Source organism: Thalia democratica, chromosome 6 (assembly GCF_965202585.1).
Source record: "Thalia democratica chromosome 6, ktThaDemo2.hap1.1, whole genome shotgun sequence".
Lineage (NCBI taxonomy): Eukaryota > Metazoa > Chordata > Thaliacea > Salpida > Salpidae > Thalia > Thalia democratica.
Window position 1 is genome coordinate 17,864,825 of NC_139170.1, and position 20,449 is coordinate 17,885,273.

The following is a 20,449-nucleotide window of genomic DNA, read 5'->3' on the forward strand; positions in this document are numbered from 1 at the left end:
TTCATTTAAGAGGAGTATATACTATTATGTACCAAAACATAAACACCAATTTACAAAATTTTAATAGTTTTGTATTTTAAAAGTTAAACTTTTTTTTAAGTAAACTTACATCACAATTTATTTCTTACATTGATAATTGTAACGCTAAAGTAATAGAAGGATAGAAAAAATTTAAATCATTAATAACTTAGTATAAATTACAAATGAATGAGTAGTGCCTAAACAAAATGTTTTATAATATCTTCTAATTAAGTCGAAAACACTAGGTTTGTTAAAGTCATATCATAAAAAAGTATGATGGTATTTAAACAAATAGTTTTAATTTAAACTGAAAAATGCAAAGTGTACAGAGAATTAACTTATAAAAAAACAAAGTTTACTGCTTTGTTAAAAGCATCACTTATTTTGATTAGCTAACAATGAAAAACTTCCTAATTGGTACTTGAAAGTTTTAAGGCGACTGTCATTTGTAAACAGTTTGTTAACTCTATGAACAAATATTACAAAAAAGTTAAAACTAAAATACAAAGATGTAAACAAAAGTTTGTTATTTATCTTGTTTTATCTATAGATTTATACAGTTTTTAAAAGTAAATAGTGTTTTTTTTAGTAGTTCAAACGATAAAAGTTTTTTAAGTAGTTGAAATTATTTTACTTTGAAATTTGAGATAATATTTGTCGAGGTTTTGTATTTTTTACATTGTTTTACTAACTTTTTAATACAGCATAATGTGTATTTGAAATTGTTTTTACTGAAAATTTCAAAGTTGAACCTTAAGATGTAAAATTTCATACTTCTGGAAATGTCGCTTAGTAACATAAGAGCTAGTTATCATCGCGTTGGAAATTGAATTTTGTAAATACTTTGTTAGAAGTAACAATAAGCGCACACGAATTTAGGATTAGGCAATGTCAATAAAGTACAAAAGACTGTCGATCTTTTACAAACAAATGTAACATTTTACACTTATCATGATATATTATAATGCTTTGTGTTTCCGATTGTAAAGCCCTACTTGAAAGATGTATTTTTTGTTAAGAACTTATTAAAACAGACTAAGCTAGAAATATTTGAAAGTAAATTGTGAACACTTTCCTAATATTTTTAGAAAAGTATCTTTTTAATTTTAAGTAACTAAATTATTTAACAAGAAAAATATTGTGGGCTAAATAAGTATAAACTCCATTTTTGAAATTAGTTTGTAAAAAAATTGTAACAAATAACTTTTATAAAAAAGCGCGATTTTTATATTTTTGTTTGTTGAATATAGTAATGTCTCCTTTAAATATCATGAAAGTACAAAACTTTTATTTAATTACGTTAGTCAGATTAAACAACATTAGATGCCTCTCTTTTGCTTTTTTGTTAGTTTTTGAGATAAAAAGTTATTTTTGATTGTATATTTTGTTAAATTATTTATTTAAAGTATGTATTTAGAAGTTTATAAAAAAAATATTATTTCTTAGATGTTTTTCTAGATTTAATGGCCCACTTTAGTAAAATCTTCGACCATTTTTAAATAATGATAAATAAGTATGTTAGTTTTAAACTATTTCAATTTTTTAGAACAAAAAAGAGTTGAGGCTTGTGTTTTAGTAACCAGTTTAATTAAATAAACTATAAGGTAAGTATAATCTATTACTTGTTATTATTAATAAAGTCTTATTTAAATATCGTTGAAAAAGTTTTAAATAAATTAGATTGCTGAGTTTCTAAAGTTTTTCTCAACTCTATAAGCTAAAAATATGCAAATAATTTCATAAAATTATTGTGGAAAGTATAACTTTTATATATATTTATCTAGTTTAAAATTAAATCTTTGTATATTTTTTTGCTTTATTTTTTTGTTAATTTATACATTTAATCAATTATTTGTAAAACTGTTAAGTTTTAGTTTCTTAAATGTAAATATACTATAGTTAATAAGAAAAAAAAAAATTCTAGATAAAATTTATAAATTAAAGTTAAATTTTTAAACGCCATGACTACAAAAACGCTGCCCCCTTGCCTCCCTTCGCGAAGGTCGTCACGCTTCAGAAGATCGAGGTCCTCTACAACTAAATTTCCCTCCATCAATCAGGTACCTAGACCGACCTTAGTTTCTCCTGACTTCACGCATCTCGATCCGAGATACCGGTGAGTTTGTATTAAGTTTATATTGTGCTTTAGGCTGCAATTTTTTATTTCAAATAAGTTCAATTTTTTTTCATCATTGTAAATGGATATTAGGTAGTTATTTTTTTACTTGATTTTATAATACTTTAAAGTTTAGTACTCAGTCTAAAAAATGAAGATTAATATATTCTTAAATGTTCTAATAAGTTTTCTGGTTAGGTACAATCAAAAGGTTTATTGCAACCATTTTCTAGCATACCTAAACATTTTCTTAAATTTTGTGATATTATTAGGAAGAAATTTAAATTAGTCAGTTAAGTTTATTTTTATGTTATAAGTAACATTGTTTCTTTTAACTTTGAACAATTTTAAACAATACTGAAATATTAAAACAATATATATCATAGTATTGAAGTGCTTCACCCACCCACAACGAAACGACGTACAGTCGCCTTGGAAACGGGAAGACAGCATCTTCATCTTAGCGACAGGAGCGGTACTATGCAACGGAGGGAGATGAAAATGAGACATGGAGAATGGAAGAAACCTTTCTATGGAAGTCCTACTGTAAAGGAAATTTACAGGTGCATAGTTTCAAATTTATACATTTTATTTATTTTTATAATATTTGAAGATTTATTAATTTGTATGAGTATAAACTACTCGTTAAAAAGTTAAACATATGTACTTAATTTAGGTAGTTTGTTTACTTTTTATATTGAACAAATAGAAATTTTGACGATATTTTTAAGTTATTTTTTCAGGATTTAAAGTAAATCTCAAAGTTTTTAAACTATTTTTATTGATTAACAAAACTTTTGTTATAAAGCTTATCTTTTGCTGTAATTATTAGTAAAGAATATCGTAAACAACATTCAAGTGAATTTAAACATTAAAAATGAAACTGAAAAAATTTCAAAAAATTAAAGGCTACTTAAGTTATAAACGAAGGTTTTTGAAGGATTGTAGTTTATTTATATGTTTTTGTTCTAACTCTATATGGTATTTTAAAGATTTATATTTGAATCAAACAGCTTTTAAACCGCGATTGTTCATCTAAAACAGTTAGTTTTTTATTTACTAAATTAAAATGAGAGGGCCAAATTAAATATTTTATTTACGATCCGGTTTCGGTGACAGAAAAACTGCGACCTCTTCAAGTAAAATAAAATAATAAACTGCACATAACAGTGTTAGTTATCTATAATGTTATTAAAAAACTTATTTATGCGTGAAAATATAAACAAAAACTAAAATGTTACACATTCGAAAATTCAAGCTTGTCATAGTACAATTGGTGCTAGTTTTAAAACGAATTTAATTAATACTAGGAGTCAAAAAAAAACTAAATTAAGTATAATATAATACAACTAAATATAACTCTTTTTAAATAAGCTCTTTACATTCCAGTTAAATGAGCAATCTTTTTTAGTTAAGACAAATAACTATATTTACAAAGTTATAAAATTTAGTCAAAAAACTTCAAAAAAATTCTTTATACCAATGCTTCAAAATATACCAAACTAATTGTAAATTAACAGAAAGCTTTGAATAGTTTGTACTCTGTTAATAAATCATTTAATAAAAATTTATGTAAAAACTCATACTTTAATACATTTATAGTATAAACCAGGTACGTGTCTAGACTTTTTTTAAAGGGGGTTCACAATTTTTTTTGTTCTTAATTTCCCGCTTAAGTACGCATTTCTTAGGTATGCACTGCCAGTTAAATACGCAATATTTATCCGAAAAACTCTGTGTTTAAAATGCTTTTTTCTGCTTAGAAATAGAAAAAACATATAAGTAGTAATAAAAATATTATATACTTATTTTTAAATATTTATTATACTGTATTAAATTTAGATAAATTAAAAATAAAAAAGCCGGAAAAAAATACATTTATAATAAAAACATTTTGCTAGTAATTTAATCTATAAAAATTGAAATTTCACTAAAAAAATGGGTAATTACCTAGGATGATGTCGCACCAATATCAAGCTGAATTTATATTAAACTCAATCTTGTTTTTTACCATATTTAGAGGCTTCAAAAATATGTTTTATAAATACATAAATAAAACTTATTTATCATAAACCAATAAAACTTATATATTTAATTTCTTTTATTTTTAAAATAAAGCAAATGATACAATAACTTATATACATTCCTATACTGTAAAATAAAATCAATTAAGTATTTAGTTTATAAGAAATGAATTTGGTTCTATTTATGTATTTATACAGCTTGTTTAAAACGAACAATAATTTTATATCAACCATATAAGGCTTAAAATATTGATTTTAAACCTAAAATTATGGTTCAAAAAGATATTAAACACAATATAATTTCAGCTTGGTATTGGTGCAACATCATCCTAGGTAATTACCAAAAAATGTTTAGACTTTTACAACAAAATTAAAATATCTTTAAATTAAAATTAAATGTTTGCCTGATGGTGCAGGAATTCTAACAATGATTTTAAAATCCTTCTGAGTTAAAAATTCAAAAAATCAAGAGCCAACTTTGTGGCCAACAGATATACAAAATTAAAACAACTTAAATAAAGTAATATCAAAATACCATTAAATGATAAAAGAATAAGTTGCCAGGTGGTGTAGTGGTCTAAAGATAATTTTGAAAACTCTCTAAACTGAACTTTTCAAGGTTAAAACCCAGTTGGTTGACACATAAACAAAAATTATAGATATTAAAGTACAAAATCTTCACACAACATTGTTATATACAATTAACTTGGTAAAATAAAACTTTAGTGATTACTTTGGACATTTTTTAAGTAAAATTTTACTTACTAGTTCAAAAACAATCCTGTATCAAAAAATATTTATACTAAGTTACAATTTATAGTGGGAACTAAGAGCATCTTAGTAAAAAGTTTCCTAGAAAAAAATGCTACTTTAAAACTTTTACCTATTATGATGTCACAATTAAAATTTTGTTTAAATTCTATTTCAGCTGGAAAAAAACGAGCATTTTTTGTTGGGGAATCTTTTTAATCTTTCATTGTTATAAAATCAACATTCATTATTCAAAATTTATCACATAACCAAAAAAAAGTCAATAAACAACGTTTTAAGCGATATTCTAAGATTTTTTTTTTCTTTTCTTTTTCAGGGGATTCACAGGAAACAGTTTGCTTTGTTTATAGTATAAATATGTATCGCTCTACTCTATCTGCAAGCTAAAGGATATATTTAACAAAATTTAAATTAAACTATGTAATATATGTTATTAATTGAACGACAAAAAAAAGCTCAAAAAAATTGGTTTAAGGACCTGGTGTACAAAAAAACCTTTCGGTTATCGAGTCACACACCAGAACAGTTTAAAGTTATGTCCAGGACTTATCATACTTTAATATAACTGAAACATATTTGATTTTTTTTTATAAAATTTTTATTAAAAACGTAAATTTTTTTTAGATTTTTGTTGTATAACTAAATATAATTATTCAAAGTTCAAGTACAAAAAATAATATGCCAACTAAGTAGAATAAGTAAAATAAATTATTTAACATTTAAAAAGACTTTTAAAGAAGTCTATAAGAGTATTCTAACTAAATAATGTTAGTTGTTTTTTAAACTCAGTAAATATTGAAATATTATGTTTATTTGTTATTTGTTTACTTTAGTTAAACTTTTTTTATGATTATTATTTTTTTCTTTAGTCAACGTAAATCTGTTTTTAATAGTTTTACATAGTTAACTACTAAAACAACATCTTTTTAATGTTATTTTTATAGAAGTAAATGAAATACTTCTACTAAAAATCAGTTAAGTTATGTATAATTTAATATAAAAAATGTTTTTATATTTACTTAAAGACATTATAGACTAACTGAAAATAATTTTAAATAAGTTGATAGAAAGTACGTTTTCATGATAAGAAATTGTGTTTTAACTATAAGTAAGTTATAACTATGTATTAGTATGTGTTAGTTATAAGTTATTATGTTTTAGTTATGCCTGCGTACTTAGATAAGTATTATTTTTTGTATTAAATTTTTGAGTGTTTGAATTTAGAAATTTGGTTAAAACAATTTCTTGATATACAGTTTATTAGTAATAAGTAATACTAGCTGTAGAAAAATAGTCATTTAAATAAATCAAAAATGATAAAAATGTTTGGTTAATTTATTTTAATTGCATTGGTTTTTAAACTCTTATTATTAATTATACGTACTAGTTTAAAAGCAACAAAGTTTTTATAATAACTAGTTGTTAAATTTTTTATGAAAATTTTTAGATCTAACGTCAGAAGCGCTCTAAAAACTCAAATTAAAGATCAGATGCTACGAAGAAGAGAGGACTTTGAAAATCAGTTAAACAAAAGCATTCAAATTTTCGAAAGAGACAAAAGACATAAGTATGAAGATTGGAAGAAACATAGGGACAAAATTCAATTTATGTTGGTGACTTTTACCAGGGAGAATCAAAAAGTAAAAAACTTATATGATTTTTATTTTAAGCTAAGCTTAGTTAATATGTAAGTTTTATCAGCTTTATGTATGCAAAACATAGCTACAAGATCATTTAAAACTTCAAATTAAAGTATCTTAAATTCTAATAGTTCTTAGATGTTGTGAATTTTTATATATCAACTATTTTTTTCAAAACTATAAATACAACATTTGTTTGTTATATAGTTGAAAACACCATTATACAGTTTTACTAACAACTACAGTAAAACGACTTATCGTTTGGAGTTTCATACATGAAAATTAAGAATGTTTTTTCTACTCAAATAGAAACGTAAATCTAATTTGTTAAAGCTTTAATACTTTACTGCCAACTAAAGATAGAAAAAAAATCAAAAGCGGACAACCTATTGCTTTATAATACTATTTCATTATTAAGCTTACTTTAAGATTAAAAAATAAAAAAAAAGTATTATTTACAAAACTTTTACATATATAGACAAGTAAATAATTATTTAAAGAAATAAAAAATAAGAATCAACTAAATCAGTGTTATTTCTTTTGCAATTGTAGCTTTTGCTATAGTTTGAAAAGAAGATAACACAATTTTTATTTCTAATAATTAATTCTATATAGAATAGTGCACAACTTTTACAAACTTTAAAACTTCAAAGCAACAAGCAATAACAAGGTTTTTATTTAATAAATTTTACAGACCATGGAAATGCAATGGAAAGATAGACGCGAAAATAGGCTTAAAGAAGCCAAGTTTGAAAGAGAACTACTCAAACAAAACCCTATTAATTGGAGTTGCACTTTAAAGTAGTATTTTATTACACTAAGGAGCAAGTGTAAATTTTTCAAAATTACTTTTCTAAATATATCACTGGTAACTCTATAATTAACCGAAGTTTAAACTATGTTTAGTTCCTAAAATACTTATCTATCTTACTGCTTCTTATTTGAAACACCAGTAAAGTGTTAACAACATAGTTTTCATGAATTAAGTTTTTTTTAAACCAAAAACTTGCAAGTTATATTGTTTCTGTTTTAATTGTTATGCGTCTCTTTTTATAAAAAAGCAAAGAAAACAGAAGCTTTTGAACCACTTGGTTTAAACAAGCTTAATTTATAAAGAATGTCCTTTCGAAATAAGTCTAAAGTTGACTTTGAAATTGACGAAAAATGGCAGTTATTGTGTACACTTTTTAGTATAAATAGTACCATATAAAAACTAAATAATACTCATAGATTGGTCAATAACCTCGAGAATTTTTAAACTCTCATGATGGAACCCATACTCATGCTAAATCTTTAATAGGATAAGTTTAAGAAACACTTAAAAAAAAAAAAGAGATAGTAGGGGATAGAATAAAACCATTATTTTTCTAACTTGATATTCATAATCAATGGCTGTGTTTACTGGTTTTGATGCTGTTTTATGCAAATAAAAATTAGCTTACTTGTAGTTTTATAAAAATAATCAATTTACTTGCACAGCTATTTACGTATATTTTTCATAAAAACAAACTAAAATTTATTTCGGGAAACTTTTTATTGGTTTTTGTCTTTAGAGAATATTGCACTTACTCCTAAAACTTTATTTAATAATTTGTTTAGCTAGTATATGAAAGAACATTTGTCTTTTTTGTGCTTCTTTTTGTTGTGCACAGCTTTTTAGAAACTTTATATAATTATCGTGTATGGGCTACCGTACATTGCCTAAAAATCTGTCATTAGCAGCTCGTTATAGATTTAGTTTTTTGACTAAACTGTCCATTATGATACTGTGTAAATTAGAACATTTGTAATTAAAGTATAGTTATATATTTATTTAGTTTCTCTTTTACTACATAACATTTTTAAAATATTTTTACTAGTTAAGTTATAATAAAAAGACTAAACTAAGTTTATTTTAAAATTTTTGTTATCATGTCTACTGTGTTTTTTACATATACGCTTTTTTAAATACAAATAAGATCATGCACTATAAATGTTACTCTTTAAAGCTTGACGTAAATTTTAGATACCGATTTCGCTCTTTTTTATTGAACTAGCAACACATTTAGCTTAGTAAAAATTTGACTGTTATCTTATAATAAATATTACATTTATAGTATAGATACGTTAACTTTTTAATTCTTATTAGAAGAAAAAACAAACACAATAAAATTAAAGAAGTTGTGCTAATTTTTTTTTTATAATATAGTTACAGTTTTTAAATCTATTAATTTCAGACTAAATTGGATCTCAACGTAGGCTGTGTTGCTTAGTTTTGGTATATATTTTTAATAAATTGCATAACAAGTAAAAAAATTGTTTAAATGTTTTCAAGTGTTTATAAAGTTATAAATTAAATATAAAATAAATATTTCAATTAACGTTTACAAATGCAAACCATATTAGTAATTAAAATAAGCCCTTAAACCTAGTAAAGTTGTTTTAAAATAAAACTAAAATTCAAAGCTACTATATGTATATAAATTTAGTTTAAAACGCAAATACTAAATGAAATTATTTTTTCGATAAGACTTAACTTGTAAGCTGTTTTACTCCTTCATTTTTGCATAGTATTTGTCTTTAGACCTAGTGTTATCAACAACAAATGCTAAACCTGGGCTTGATATTGACAAATACTAAACCTGTTTCATAGTATTGTTAACAACAAAAAACATCGCTAGAAAATGACACAAACTTTAGCGTTAAAAGGTACTAAATACAAAGTTTTTATATTGTTCTAATAGCACTGATAAACAATATTAATAAGTTTTTTAAGAAAATATCTGATCAATCAGTCTAACAATTATGTGAAAATACCGGTCCCCTAACCTTTTTTAATTTTAAATGGAATCCGGCCCGCGGACAAAATTGATCCGGCCCGCGAGTGGATGATCCGTCCCGCGAAGCATTTTAAAAATTTATATTAAATCCGACTAGCCAATGTAACTCATACAAAATTTGTACAAAACCTCTTTTGAGTTATAAGCTAGAGCAATAGAGCTTGACAAAAAACTAGCCAGACAGCAGAATGTTGTTTAAAAAAGTAAATCAGCCGAGGAAGCTTCCAATAAAAACAGCCGAGGCAGTTTTTTGGTTTCATACAACATTGCTAAACATTGTAAACGATTTAGTGAAGGTGAGTTTTTAAAAAAGTGTATGCTCGATGTGACTGATCAAGTCTGTTCAGAAAGAAGTTTGAAGGAGTTCTTTGTCAAGACGAACAGTTGCTCATCGCATTAAAACTATTGGTAAAGACCTGACTTTACAGTTTAAAATGCGTGTACCTTCATTAGGAATTTTCCATTAACATTAAATGAGAGTACAGACAGTGGCGACACTGCACAGCTGCTTGTCTTTGTGTGAGCTATTTTAAACAACTTTGAAACCACAAAAGAATTGCTGTTAATGGAGTCAAAGAAAGGCACGATTACTGGTAAAGATATTTACCAATGTCTTGATAATGCAAATTGTAAACTTAATTTGTCATGGGAGAACATGGTAAGTATTACTACTGATGGCTGTCCAGCATTAACAGGAAAAAATGTTGGTTTGCTAAAACGACTTGGTGAAAAAGTTGCAGAGGTTGGTTGCAGATATGAATTGATACTTTTACACTGCATAATACACCAGGAGGTGTTATGTAGAAAAGTTCAAAATATGCAACATACAGTAAATCCAGTTGTAAAGATAGTTAACTTCATCAGAGCAAGAGCGCTTAAACACAGACAATTTAAACGTTTCTCGAAAATTCCGACTCTGGCAACAATTATATTCCATATCATACAGCTGTACGCTGGTTGATTCAAGGTAAAGTTTTGAATCACGTTTTGGAATTAAAACCGCAAATTTTTTTAGAGATAAAAAGTAAGCAAATGATTTTCCTCAGTTTGAACATTAGGAATAGCTTTCAGATTTTGCACTTATGGTTGACTTACTTGGACATATGAACGAGCTGAATACCAAACTTTTGGGGAAAGATACTTTTGGCTATGAACTATACTTTGCAGTAAAGGCATTTAGACTAAAGTTAAAACTTTTTTCTGGCCATATCAATGAGAACAACTTTACGCATTTCGCAAAACTTGAGACTACAGAACCATCAGTGATGACAATGAAAAATTATAATAATATCATAGTCTCACTTAAGAATGAGTTTTGTCGTTGGTTTGCAGACTTTCAACAATTAAATGAAATATTTGACATTATTCATCACAGTTAACGTTTAACACCGAAAATGCGCCTGGTAATATACAGTTAGAACTAATTGAACTACAATGTGACAGTACACTAAAAGAAAAGTTCAAAACAGAACGAATTGACATATTTTATGCCTTACTTAACAAGTTATTTGTTAGTTTAAAAAAAATGGCAATGAAGTTACTTGTTCTGTTTGTGTCAAAGATATTTGTGAACAAACAATCTCAACCATGAATATAAACAAAAGTAAGCTGCGTTCAAATCTTACTGATACCAATCTGCAGTCATTAGTGAGAATATCTACTTTAAACGTACTTCCAGATTCTAAACAACTTGTTAAAAACCTTGATGATCAACAAATGTCTAATTGACTTCTTTTTCGTGTAGTTATTTTTGTTAAATTCTTCTAACTTTACATTTAAAATATTTTGTGACAATTTTATGTGTTAGTTTTTCGTTAAGTAATATTTTCATTAGTGAAATTGATCTTAATCTAAAAGTCTATTTTATGTTTATGTGTATCATTGTAAAAATACTAGTTAACCTATTTTTTATTTTAATATTTCGTTTTTTTTATGTTAGCACTTCTGTAAAAGTATTTTAAATGCAATGTTTGATAACATTATTTTTAAAGTACAGAAATTTAGTTAAATTACATAAGTTTTTCATAACTGTTTGATATTTTGAAAGTAAAAGTATCAAAATTTTAAGCAAAGCATTTTATTATCTAGGTTTAACTGTTTTGTAAATAAATTGATATAAAAAAATAAATCAAACATATAATTTTTGTTGGTTTTATTAAATTTTAGATAGATTTTATGTATTATTTAAAAAGCCAAAGTTTGTCAACTTCAAAAGATAACAATGAAGCTTGTTGTTTTGTTCTAGACTTCATACTTTTGTATACAAACATTTCCGACCAAAAACATCAACAAGGATAAGCTAATTTCAAACCTAATCAGTATTCTAGTGCAATTGCAGATTTTCCCAAACCCTCATGCAACTAGATTTAAACAACTTTAATATACTTATCAACCTTAAGTGTTTCATCGGCATCTTTTAGCTTTTTTTTTCTTTTTATAGTAAAACAGTTATATCAGATTTATTTGTTGTTTCGTTTCTTTTTCACGTGCAAAACTATGTAATGAATCTTTATTAGTTTATTTAAATTAAAAGATAGTAGTTTAATATTGTAATGTTAGTTAACTTCTTAATAATATTATTAATGTAAACTCCAGCCAAGGATTGACAAAATTAGACAATTTCGAATAGTTAACAATTTTTTTATGTTTCAGCTTGAAGTATTAGGCTCGAGTAACTTTTAGTAAGTAAATTATTGTTTTTATACGACTAACTAGTATTAATTCGGTCCAGAGTTATAACAGACATAGAATTGTGAGTAATTAATAAAAATTAACATAAAGTTTCATACTTGAGAACCTTGGTAATTAATAAATTGATTCAAAGTTCTGAAATATCCGATCAATTAGCATCCGACCGGATCCAAATCTTTTGGAATTAGTTACCATTCGGATTCGGATCTTTGTTTAAAATTAGTATTAAGCCGGATCCGGATAATATTTTCAAATTAGGATCCGGATCTAAAAAACGCTTCAACTGAATCCGGTAAATCACTTACTCGAAATGCTCCGGCCTGCTGAGGACTATTCTTTTTGGATCCGGCCCGTCAATTATTTCCACCCCTAGTCTAAGGCATTGTCAGCTTATAGTAAGATTTTAATCTACGCTCGTTTAATCAGTTTTAAGCAGAATTTATTTCGGCCATCATCAAACAAGTTTAAGATGTTTCGCACCATCTACAATAAATAAAGAACTAACTACACGACAACTTAAGAAAACAAAAACTATATTGCACCTTATTTGTTAGTTTACGTCTTGTAAGTATGTAAGTTTGTTGGTTGATAATTTTTCACAAATCTTAACTCCTAGTTATAAAATCTAAAAACTATGCTGTTTTTCTCAAACTGTTTTCATTAACGTATAAATTGTATAAATCGGTGAACATTTCAGTATTTACATATAAGATTTTTTTTGAATGTCTTGTAAGACTGTAGTAATTAGTAAGTTTTATAAGTTTGTTCTTTATAGATATCTGTGTAAGTAAGATTTCTAGCAAGATTTTTTTAATATACGTTAACACAGCAAGGCCCCTAATAATACAATAATACACAGCAAGGCAATAATACAGCAAGGCCCCTAATAATAGTTGAGCCACCTTCAATTGACACAAAGTGACAATGGCAGCATATGAAAAGCTGAATTTTAATTATTCAACTAAGAACATTCCTTTATGCAATAAGATAGAATACAAAATAAAGTTAATGGAAAAAATTAGAAGTTTCTGTAGACGAATTAGAATCAAACTTTACTTCTGCACCAATGATGAAGATAACACAGACATGATAGAAAATAAAGAGACATATGGTTTCAAATCAAAATTCACACCTAAGCAACCTGAAGAACTCAAGAATTTTGAAAATGAAATGTTCGATCTAATTAATCAAGTTAAATTTAGAAAATCTAAAGACAAATTCCAACAAGAGCTTCAAAAAGACTTAAGACAAATAGGCAAAACCAAAAGCCTAATAGTACCAGCCGACAAGACAAACAACTACTACAAGATTCCTAAATTAGAATACGACAGCCTATTACTAAAATCGATCCGAAAATCATATAAAAAAAGTGACAAAACAGTTATGAATGAGATAAACAAAGAAGCCAAAGAAATAGTAACAAATCTAAAACTTGAAAAGAAATTAGTAAACCACTTACCTAAGCAACAATGCTATATAACGCTAAAAGACCACAAAAAGGATTTCGCCAGCAATCCCAAAACAAGATTAATAAATCCTAGCTATTCAGACATAGGTCAAATTAGCAAATGTATAATTGACAGAATCAACAATGTATTAAGAAAATCAACCAAATACCTACAGTGGCGAAGTTCCCAAGAAGTCTTAAACTGGTACAAAAAACTAAAAAAACACAAATACAAGTTCATGAAGTTTGACATTGTGGAGTTTTACCCATCTATATCAGAAAAGCTATTAAGTAAAGCCTTAGCTTTTGCAAAAGAAAGTACAAAAGTAAGCGAACAAGAAATTAAGATCATCTTAAACGCATCTAAATCTGTATTACATAACAAAGAAGAAGTATGGGTAAAAAGAAAGAGTAACACAGAAGAGAATGAACTTTTCGACATCACCATGGGAGGTAAGCATGGAGCGGAAATATGCGAACTAGTAGGTCTCTATATACTACATAAACTCAGGAATGCGCTCCCAAACCTAACAACAGGATTGTACCGCGACGATGGCTTAATGGTCATAGAAAAAAACAAAAGTAATGTTGATATAGAGAAAATTAAAAAATCCATGCACAACATATCAAAAGAAATGGGAATAAAGTTAGATATTGAAAATCCTTCACGTAAAATTAACTATCTAGACTTAAGCTTCAATCTATACAACCACACATTCCAACCATATAGAAAAGAAAACAGCAAAATTATATATATTAATTCAAAGTCCAACCACCCTCCAGCAATACTGAAACAAATCCCAAAAATGATAGAAGAAAGACTTTCCAAAAATTCTAGCAATGAAAATCTATTCAATGAAATAAGTAAAGATTACAATGACGCAATAAAGTTAAGTGGCTATAATCACAAAATAAAGTTCAAAGATGAAGATGATGAAAAGAAACAGCCTAGAAAAAGAAAAAGAAAAATAATATGGTTTAATCCACCATACTGCAAATCAATAAAAACAAACATTGGCAAGAAATTTCTCCAAATAATAAACAAATACTTCGGAGTAGACAGTAAATTCAAAAAATACTTGAATAAGAACAACATCAAATTAAGTTACAGCTGTTTGCCAAACATTGAGACAATCATAAAGAATCATAACAAGAAGCTCACAAACTGCAACAAGAATGATGAAGATGAAACATGTAACTGCAGAAACAAAGAGAAATGTCCTTTGAAAGGCGGTAACTGTAGAGCAAAAAATGTCATATACCAAGCCACAGTAAAAACTGACAATGCAACTAAATCATATATTGGTCTAAGCGCCAACCAATTTAAAAAAAGAGTGGCAACCCACAGGACGACAATAAACAGCAACCCAGAAGATAAAAATTATATTCAATACAAACAAGCAACTGAGCTATCAAAATACATCCACGCATTGAAGAACGAAAATAAGAATTATGAATTGACTTGGACAATACTGGAAAAAGAATATGAATCAAGACCGAGAATCGAGACGTGCAGGTTGTGCTTGAAAGAAGCATTAAAGATCCTGCAAGCAGATAAGAACTGTATTAACAAAAGATCAGAAGTAATGAGCTCTTGCAGGCACAGAAACAAATTTTTATTATTCTATTGGAATGAGTCTAAAACCTAATAATTTAAATATTTTTAGCATTTTAATCATCCGTTAGTTTTTTCAGAATTTTGTTAAGAATTTGTTGTGTTTCCGTTTATATTACTGCATTTAGTTTTTTGATTTCTTTTATTTTTATTCATTAATTAATACCAATATTTAGTTCACCTAATTATGCATTTTTCATTAAAATTTGAATAGTTAATGTTTATTTATTTTTTACGCATCAATGAGTTCAGATTCACATTACTGCCAATGTCTAAATGTTATTTACTGTTTTGAAATTATTTGAAAAGGTCGGCTAAGGCCCACCGAAACCGGTAATAAACCAAAGCAGTGCTTAAACATTTGTTTTTTTATTATTTTTTTTTATTTTATTTTTTTTTTTTTTTATTAATATACGTTAACAAATAAAGTTTTAAAACATATATAAACTTATATAAACTATATATAAACATATATAAACATATATAAACTATATAAAGATTTTGGAAAGTAGTGCTAAATTGACTTTATTCTTATAATTGATAAAAAGTTAAATTGAATATTTTGATTGGTTTAGATTTATTTAGTTAAATGTAGTAGCTAAAGTTTTATTTTTTGTTTTGTTTTTTAAGTACTTATTAAGTTATGAAGGCAGGGTAGTTCTTATTCTTTTCTTTAGTGCTTATTCTTTTTTTATTTTTTCGATTTCGTAAAACTACAAGCTACATAGTTAGTAAGCTTAGCAAGCAACCTATTTTATCAAGCCACAATAAATACAGTTAACATAACAAAATTTTACGCAATCTTAACTACTAAAACATTTTAGAATAGATACTAGAATTATAAGGCAAGTTTCAACAATCAACTGAAGAGTCATTGAATCAATAAACTATCAAATTACATATAGAAACTCAAAAACACAAACAAAGACTATAATTTCAAGTAGAAGATATTCTGCCGAACTAAAACAAAACCTAAAACAACAAAACATGCAACTTGTGTAGCTTAAAAAAATATGAAATCAAGAAAATTAAAAAAGAATTACGACTAAACAAGAAAAAAGAATGACAACAACCCTGTCTCCATAACTAAAATATATACTTTAACTTAAAGAAAAAACTAAAAATCAATATTCCAAAACACAAGCAAAATAGACTAAAAATAATAACAAACAACACAAAACAAAACTTAAAAGTGTACAGTCGTACAGAAAGTGTTTTTAAAATAGGTTAACTAAATTTAGTTAAGTTTTTTTTGATACATCACAAATCACAATATTTATTTTCGTAACTAAAAAAAAAAGTATTCATCATTAAAGCTTTATTTTTGTTTCGAAGAAGTGCTTAAGCGTTGAAACAGATGTAAGCAGTTTAAAGTTAAGTTGTTTTTTAAAAACATAGTACAAAGTGTTTTTGTTACTTATTTTTGTTATTTATTCAAGAATATATATTCAAAAAATTTTATAAAAATAAATTTCAATTAGAATTAATTACATTCTATTTGAATAAGTAGAATTCAAAATATTTTCCAATAAACCAAATATCTCTTCCAAAGTATTTTTGAGTAAATAGTTTAAACAGTCTTTTCGATACTTTAAATTTTTTGTTATAAATTGTCAATTTATCAAAAGCTGTCCGATTTTAGTTTAAAAAAGCAGACTACCTAGTACCTACATTCTAAAATCTACATAGTACATAGTATGTAGCAGGGGCGTAGCGTGGGGAGGGACGCTGGCGCATGATAGCCACCCAAAAAATAAAAAAAAGAAGTAAAAAAAAATGCAATATCTTTAACCTTTATTGTTTATTTTTCTGCTTAATTTGTCTTTTTTCAACTATGTTTTTCTAGTATTTGAAAAGTAAAACGAAATTTTGAATACAAATTAGTGACAAGTTAGGGAAATTACCCAGTATACTGATTCGGTGCGTAATTGCAAATGCGCACCGATGTTGATGAAAAACTCCATAAGGAAACATTTTATAACTTCATTAACTACATAAGAATTTAGACTCAAACAGTACGCAACTAGTTAGTGCACCGCAGTAGTATAACCTTATGACAGATTTTTTTACAAGGACAAATGCTAACATTTTGTTAACAAACCATGAAGTATAACCTGTTTTATAGTGATAATGATTCAAGAATAAACAAATTGTAGTAAAAATAGCAATAAACAACTGCTAATAAAATAAAAATAAATTGATAATAAGAATAAAAAATATTAACAACATAATTTAAAAGAAAATAAACAAAAAAAAGAAAAAAAAAAAATAATAAAATAATAAATTAAAATAAACAAATAAACAATAAACAAACAGTTCATACTGTGATTACAGTTTTAATCTTACGATATAAAAAGTATTGTTTAAATTATCTAAACTTAAAATTTTTATTAAAAGTAGTTTCTTTTTTCTTAAGATAAGAAACAAATCAAACTTTGTTATTCTATCAGCCATAAAGTTTAAAAATTAAAAAAAAATTGTAGCAAGTTATTTTAAAAATTCTTTAGTCACATCATGAATCAATTTATAGCAACTTGTAAAACAAAATTTTTACAATCAATTTTTAGTCTAAAAGACATTATAGATTAATTCATGATGTAACTAAAGGAATTTTCATGATGTGAATTTAAATTTATTTAGTTTTAAATCAAATTTTAAATGGTATTTAAAAAAAATTATTCTACCAACTGTTTGTAGTATTTAAAAAATGCAATTCCCTAATAATCATAGAAAAACTTATTTTAAGATAAGTGAAAAGTTATATTTCTTGTGAATTTTTAAAAGCATTGAAAAAGTTGACCTAAAAAAAATTATTTTTTAAACATTTTGTTTTGTATCAAAAACATTTAGTAAAATCTTTCCACACACTCAGGATAACTCAGGATTTTATGAAGTTTTGAAAACTTCAGTTTGTCTCAGTAAAGGTCAGTATAACTCAGAATGTTTTAAGTATTTTTAATTCAGGCTGACTAAGGAAAGATTTGTTTTTTTTTTTAACTCAGGGTAGATTTAGTGGTTTTAAAAGCTTTGTTATAAAGCCTAGTTTCTATAAGTTTAAAAACAATAAAGTTTCTTTAAAAGAATTAAAATGCTTATGATGACACATGACATAAAAAACTAACTCAGGACAATTATTTTGACTCGAAGAGTGGCAAGGCAATCCTGATATCTTCAAAATTAATTGTTTTTTGTTTTTTTTTGTAAAATATGTTTTATTATACTAAAGAAAAAGTAAACACTTGTTTTTATTAATTTTTAGTATATTATTTTAAAAAATATGCAAAATGATATTGTATGGAATACTGCAAGTCTAAAAATATGTCAGATAGTAAAACTATCTGAAGTTCAAAAGAAATAGCAGACCAACATCAGATATTGCTATTACTCGAGACTGCAGTTTAAGTTGTATGAAATTTTTATTTTTTATTTTGTTTATATTATAAATCTTCTTCATTTGTTAAGATTTATTTTTACAGTTTTATATTGTAATATAGGTAAAAATGTAGAAGTTAAAAAAAACTAGCGCTTTAGATTTCTTCTACATAAAATTTAAAACTTTCAATTTTCATACTGAAGATTTAACATTTCTATATATAAGATTAAAACAGTATATTAAAAGCTGCAACAAACTAAAAGTATGAGTTAGTTTGAGTTTAATACAATTCTTTTTTGCTTATATAAAATAGATATTGAACATTATTTAGAAATTACACAGAGAAAAATGTTTTGAGGTATTAATTGTTATACTTAGCTGACTATTTATTTGTAGTTTAAGGCTATAGGGGGGGGGGGGGGGGGGTAAACCATGTTTTGTAGAAGTTGATCTTATCTTTTAGTTTTTTTTAAGCTTTAAGATGCTTTTTGTTGTTTTAAAAAAATCAAATTATTTTTTGAGGTATGACCAGTCAAAATCGGGCCGCATAATAGGTTCCCTATTGGAAGGGAAAACTAAAACAGCGAAAAAGACTAGTTTGTTTAAACTCTATCTCCTAATACATTTTTCAAGCAATCTTCTTCAAACTTTAACAGTTTAATCTTTATACAATAACAAAAAATATTACTTGTGAATTAAAAAAATTGTAGTAAAATTTTTTTTTTTGAAAAAAAAACACTATTTTTTTTATAAAATTTTATATCTATTTTAATGATCTAAATTCATAAGTAAATTTTTTTCTTGTAATGTAAGGAACATTTTTTAAAATTTGAAGAAGATTGCTTAAAAAATGAATTAGGAGATAGATTTTTAGTAATTTTTTTAATTTACGAGAAAATTGACCCCGAAAAACTTGCGGCCCATAAGTTTTAATTTAGGGGATTTTTTAAGAAAAAAACTTGTGCATCCCTGACCAAAATACCACGCTACGCCACTGGTATGTAGTATGTACTACATACCGTTCATTATACATTATAACTTCTTTAAAATGCAAAAACATTCACAAAGGTTAAAACCCCTTTTGCGAGAAACTAAGCATAGTAACTTGGTATAAATTTATATCATGCAAATTTTTTCTGATAATCTGAAATTGTCTATGATGTTATTCCTTAGTTACTGTGACTGTAAAAAAAAAATCTGTGTTTAATTTTTTCAACTAATTTCATGCTTAATCTGCTTTTAACACTAGAATTATTAAAAATATAAACTAAGAACTTAACAGTTTATAAAAAAGTGCAGCTTTAAAAAATAATTTACAGATATTTTTTTAGTGAAAAATATTATTACTTACTCTTTGCTCTTAAGAAATAAACTTTTTGCACAATTTAAGAAAATAAATTTTATTTGTGCAATCTTAACTGTTTCTTTAATGTTTTACAGTTAAATATCTAAAAATTAACAAATAAAATAACAACTTCATAGTTATTATTTATTATTGTTAACAATTGTTTGTGTTAGAAGTCAAATAGTATTGGCTTAATTTTTTTTTAAGCCATTACATTTGTTATTAAAATGTTTTATAGTGTTTTGTATGTAAGCTAGTCTTATAAAAACTTATTGAGCAAATATTTCTTATGAATATTAGGGTTGCTACACACTCAGACTATTCAGTATAACTCAAGCTAACTCAGGCCAACTCAAGCTAGTTTAAACGTTTTATAAAAACTTGGACTCAATCAGGCTAGTTTTGATCTTTTTCCTAAATCTCAGACTTTTTTTAAATTTATTACTTAAACTGTGTTTTTTCTAAGTCTCTTTGTGATCAGTTAGCATTTTTAAGTACTTAAGCTTATTGAACTGTATTTTTTATCAGTTACTGGTTCATATTACTAATTTTCAAGTTCTCATATACTTAAACTAGTTTTTAGTCAC

At 25.8% G+C, this 20,449-nt stretch overlaps 1 protein-coding gene across 1 annotated transcript; it reads left to right on the forward strand.

The window, feature by feature from the left end:
• Positions 1-1,972: 1,972 nt before the first annotated feature.
• LOC145838459 (uncharacterized) lies at positions 1,973-8,723 on the forward strand. The gene is made up of 4 exons (XM_082946058.1): positions 1,973-2,137; positions 2,524-2,700; positions 6,380-6,572; positions 7,267-8,723. The coding sequence occupies exons 1-4, from the start codon at positions 1,983-1,985 to the stop codon at positions 7,375-7,377; spliced, it is 636 nt and encodes a 211-aa protein (XP_082802184.1). The 5' UTR covers positions 1,973-1,982; the 3' UTR covers positions 7,378-8,723.
• The last annotated feature ends 11,726 nt before the right edge of the window (positions 8,724-20,449 follow it).

Coding starts and splice junctions, on each gene's coding strand:
- LOC145838459 (XM_082946058.1), top strand. CDS start 1,983: ATGACTACAAAAACGCTGCCCCCTTGCCTCCCTTCGCGAAGGTCGTCA. Junction 2,138..2,523: donor CATCTCGATCCGAGATACCG/GTGAGTTTGTAT, acceptor TATATATCATAG/TATTGAAGTGCTTCACCCAC. Junction 6,573..7,266: donor TTACCAGGGAGAATCAAAAA/GTAAAAAACTTA, acceptor TAAATTTTACAG/ACCATGGAAATGCAATGGAA.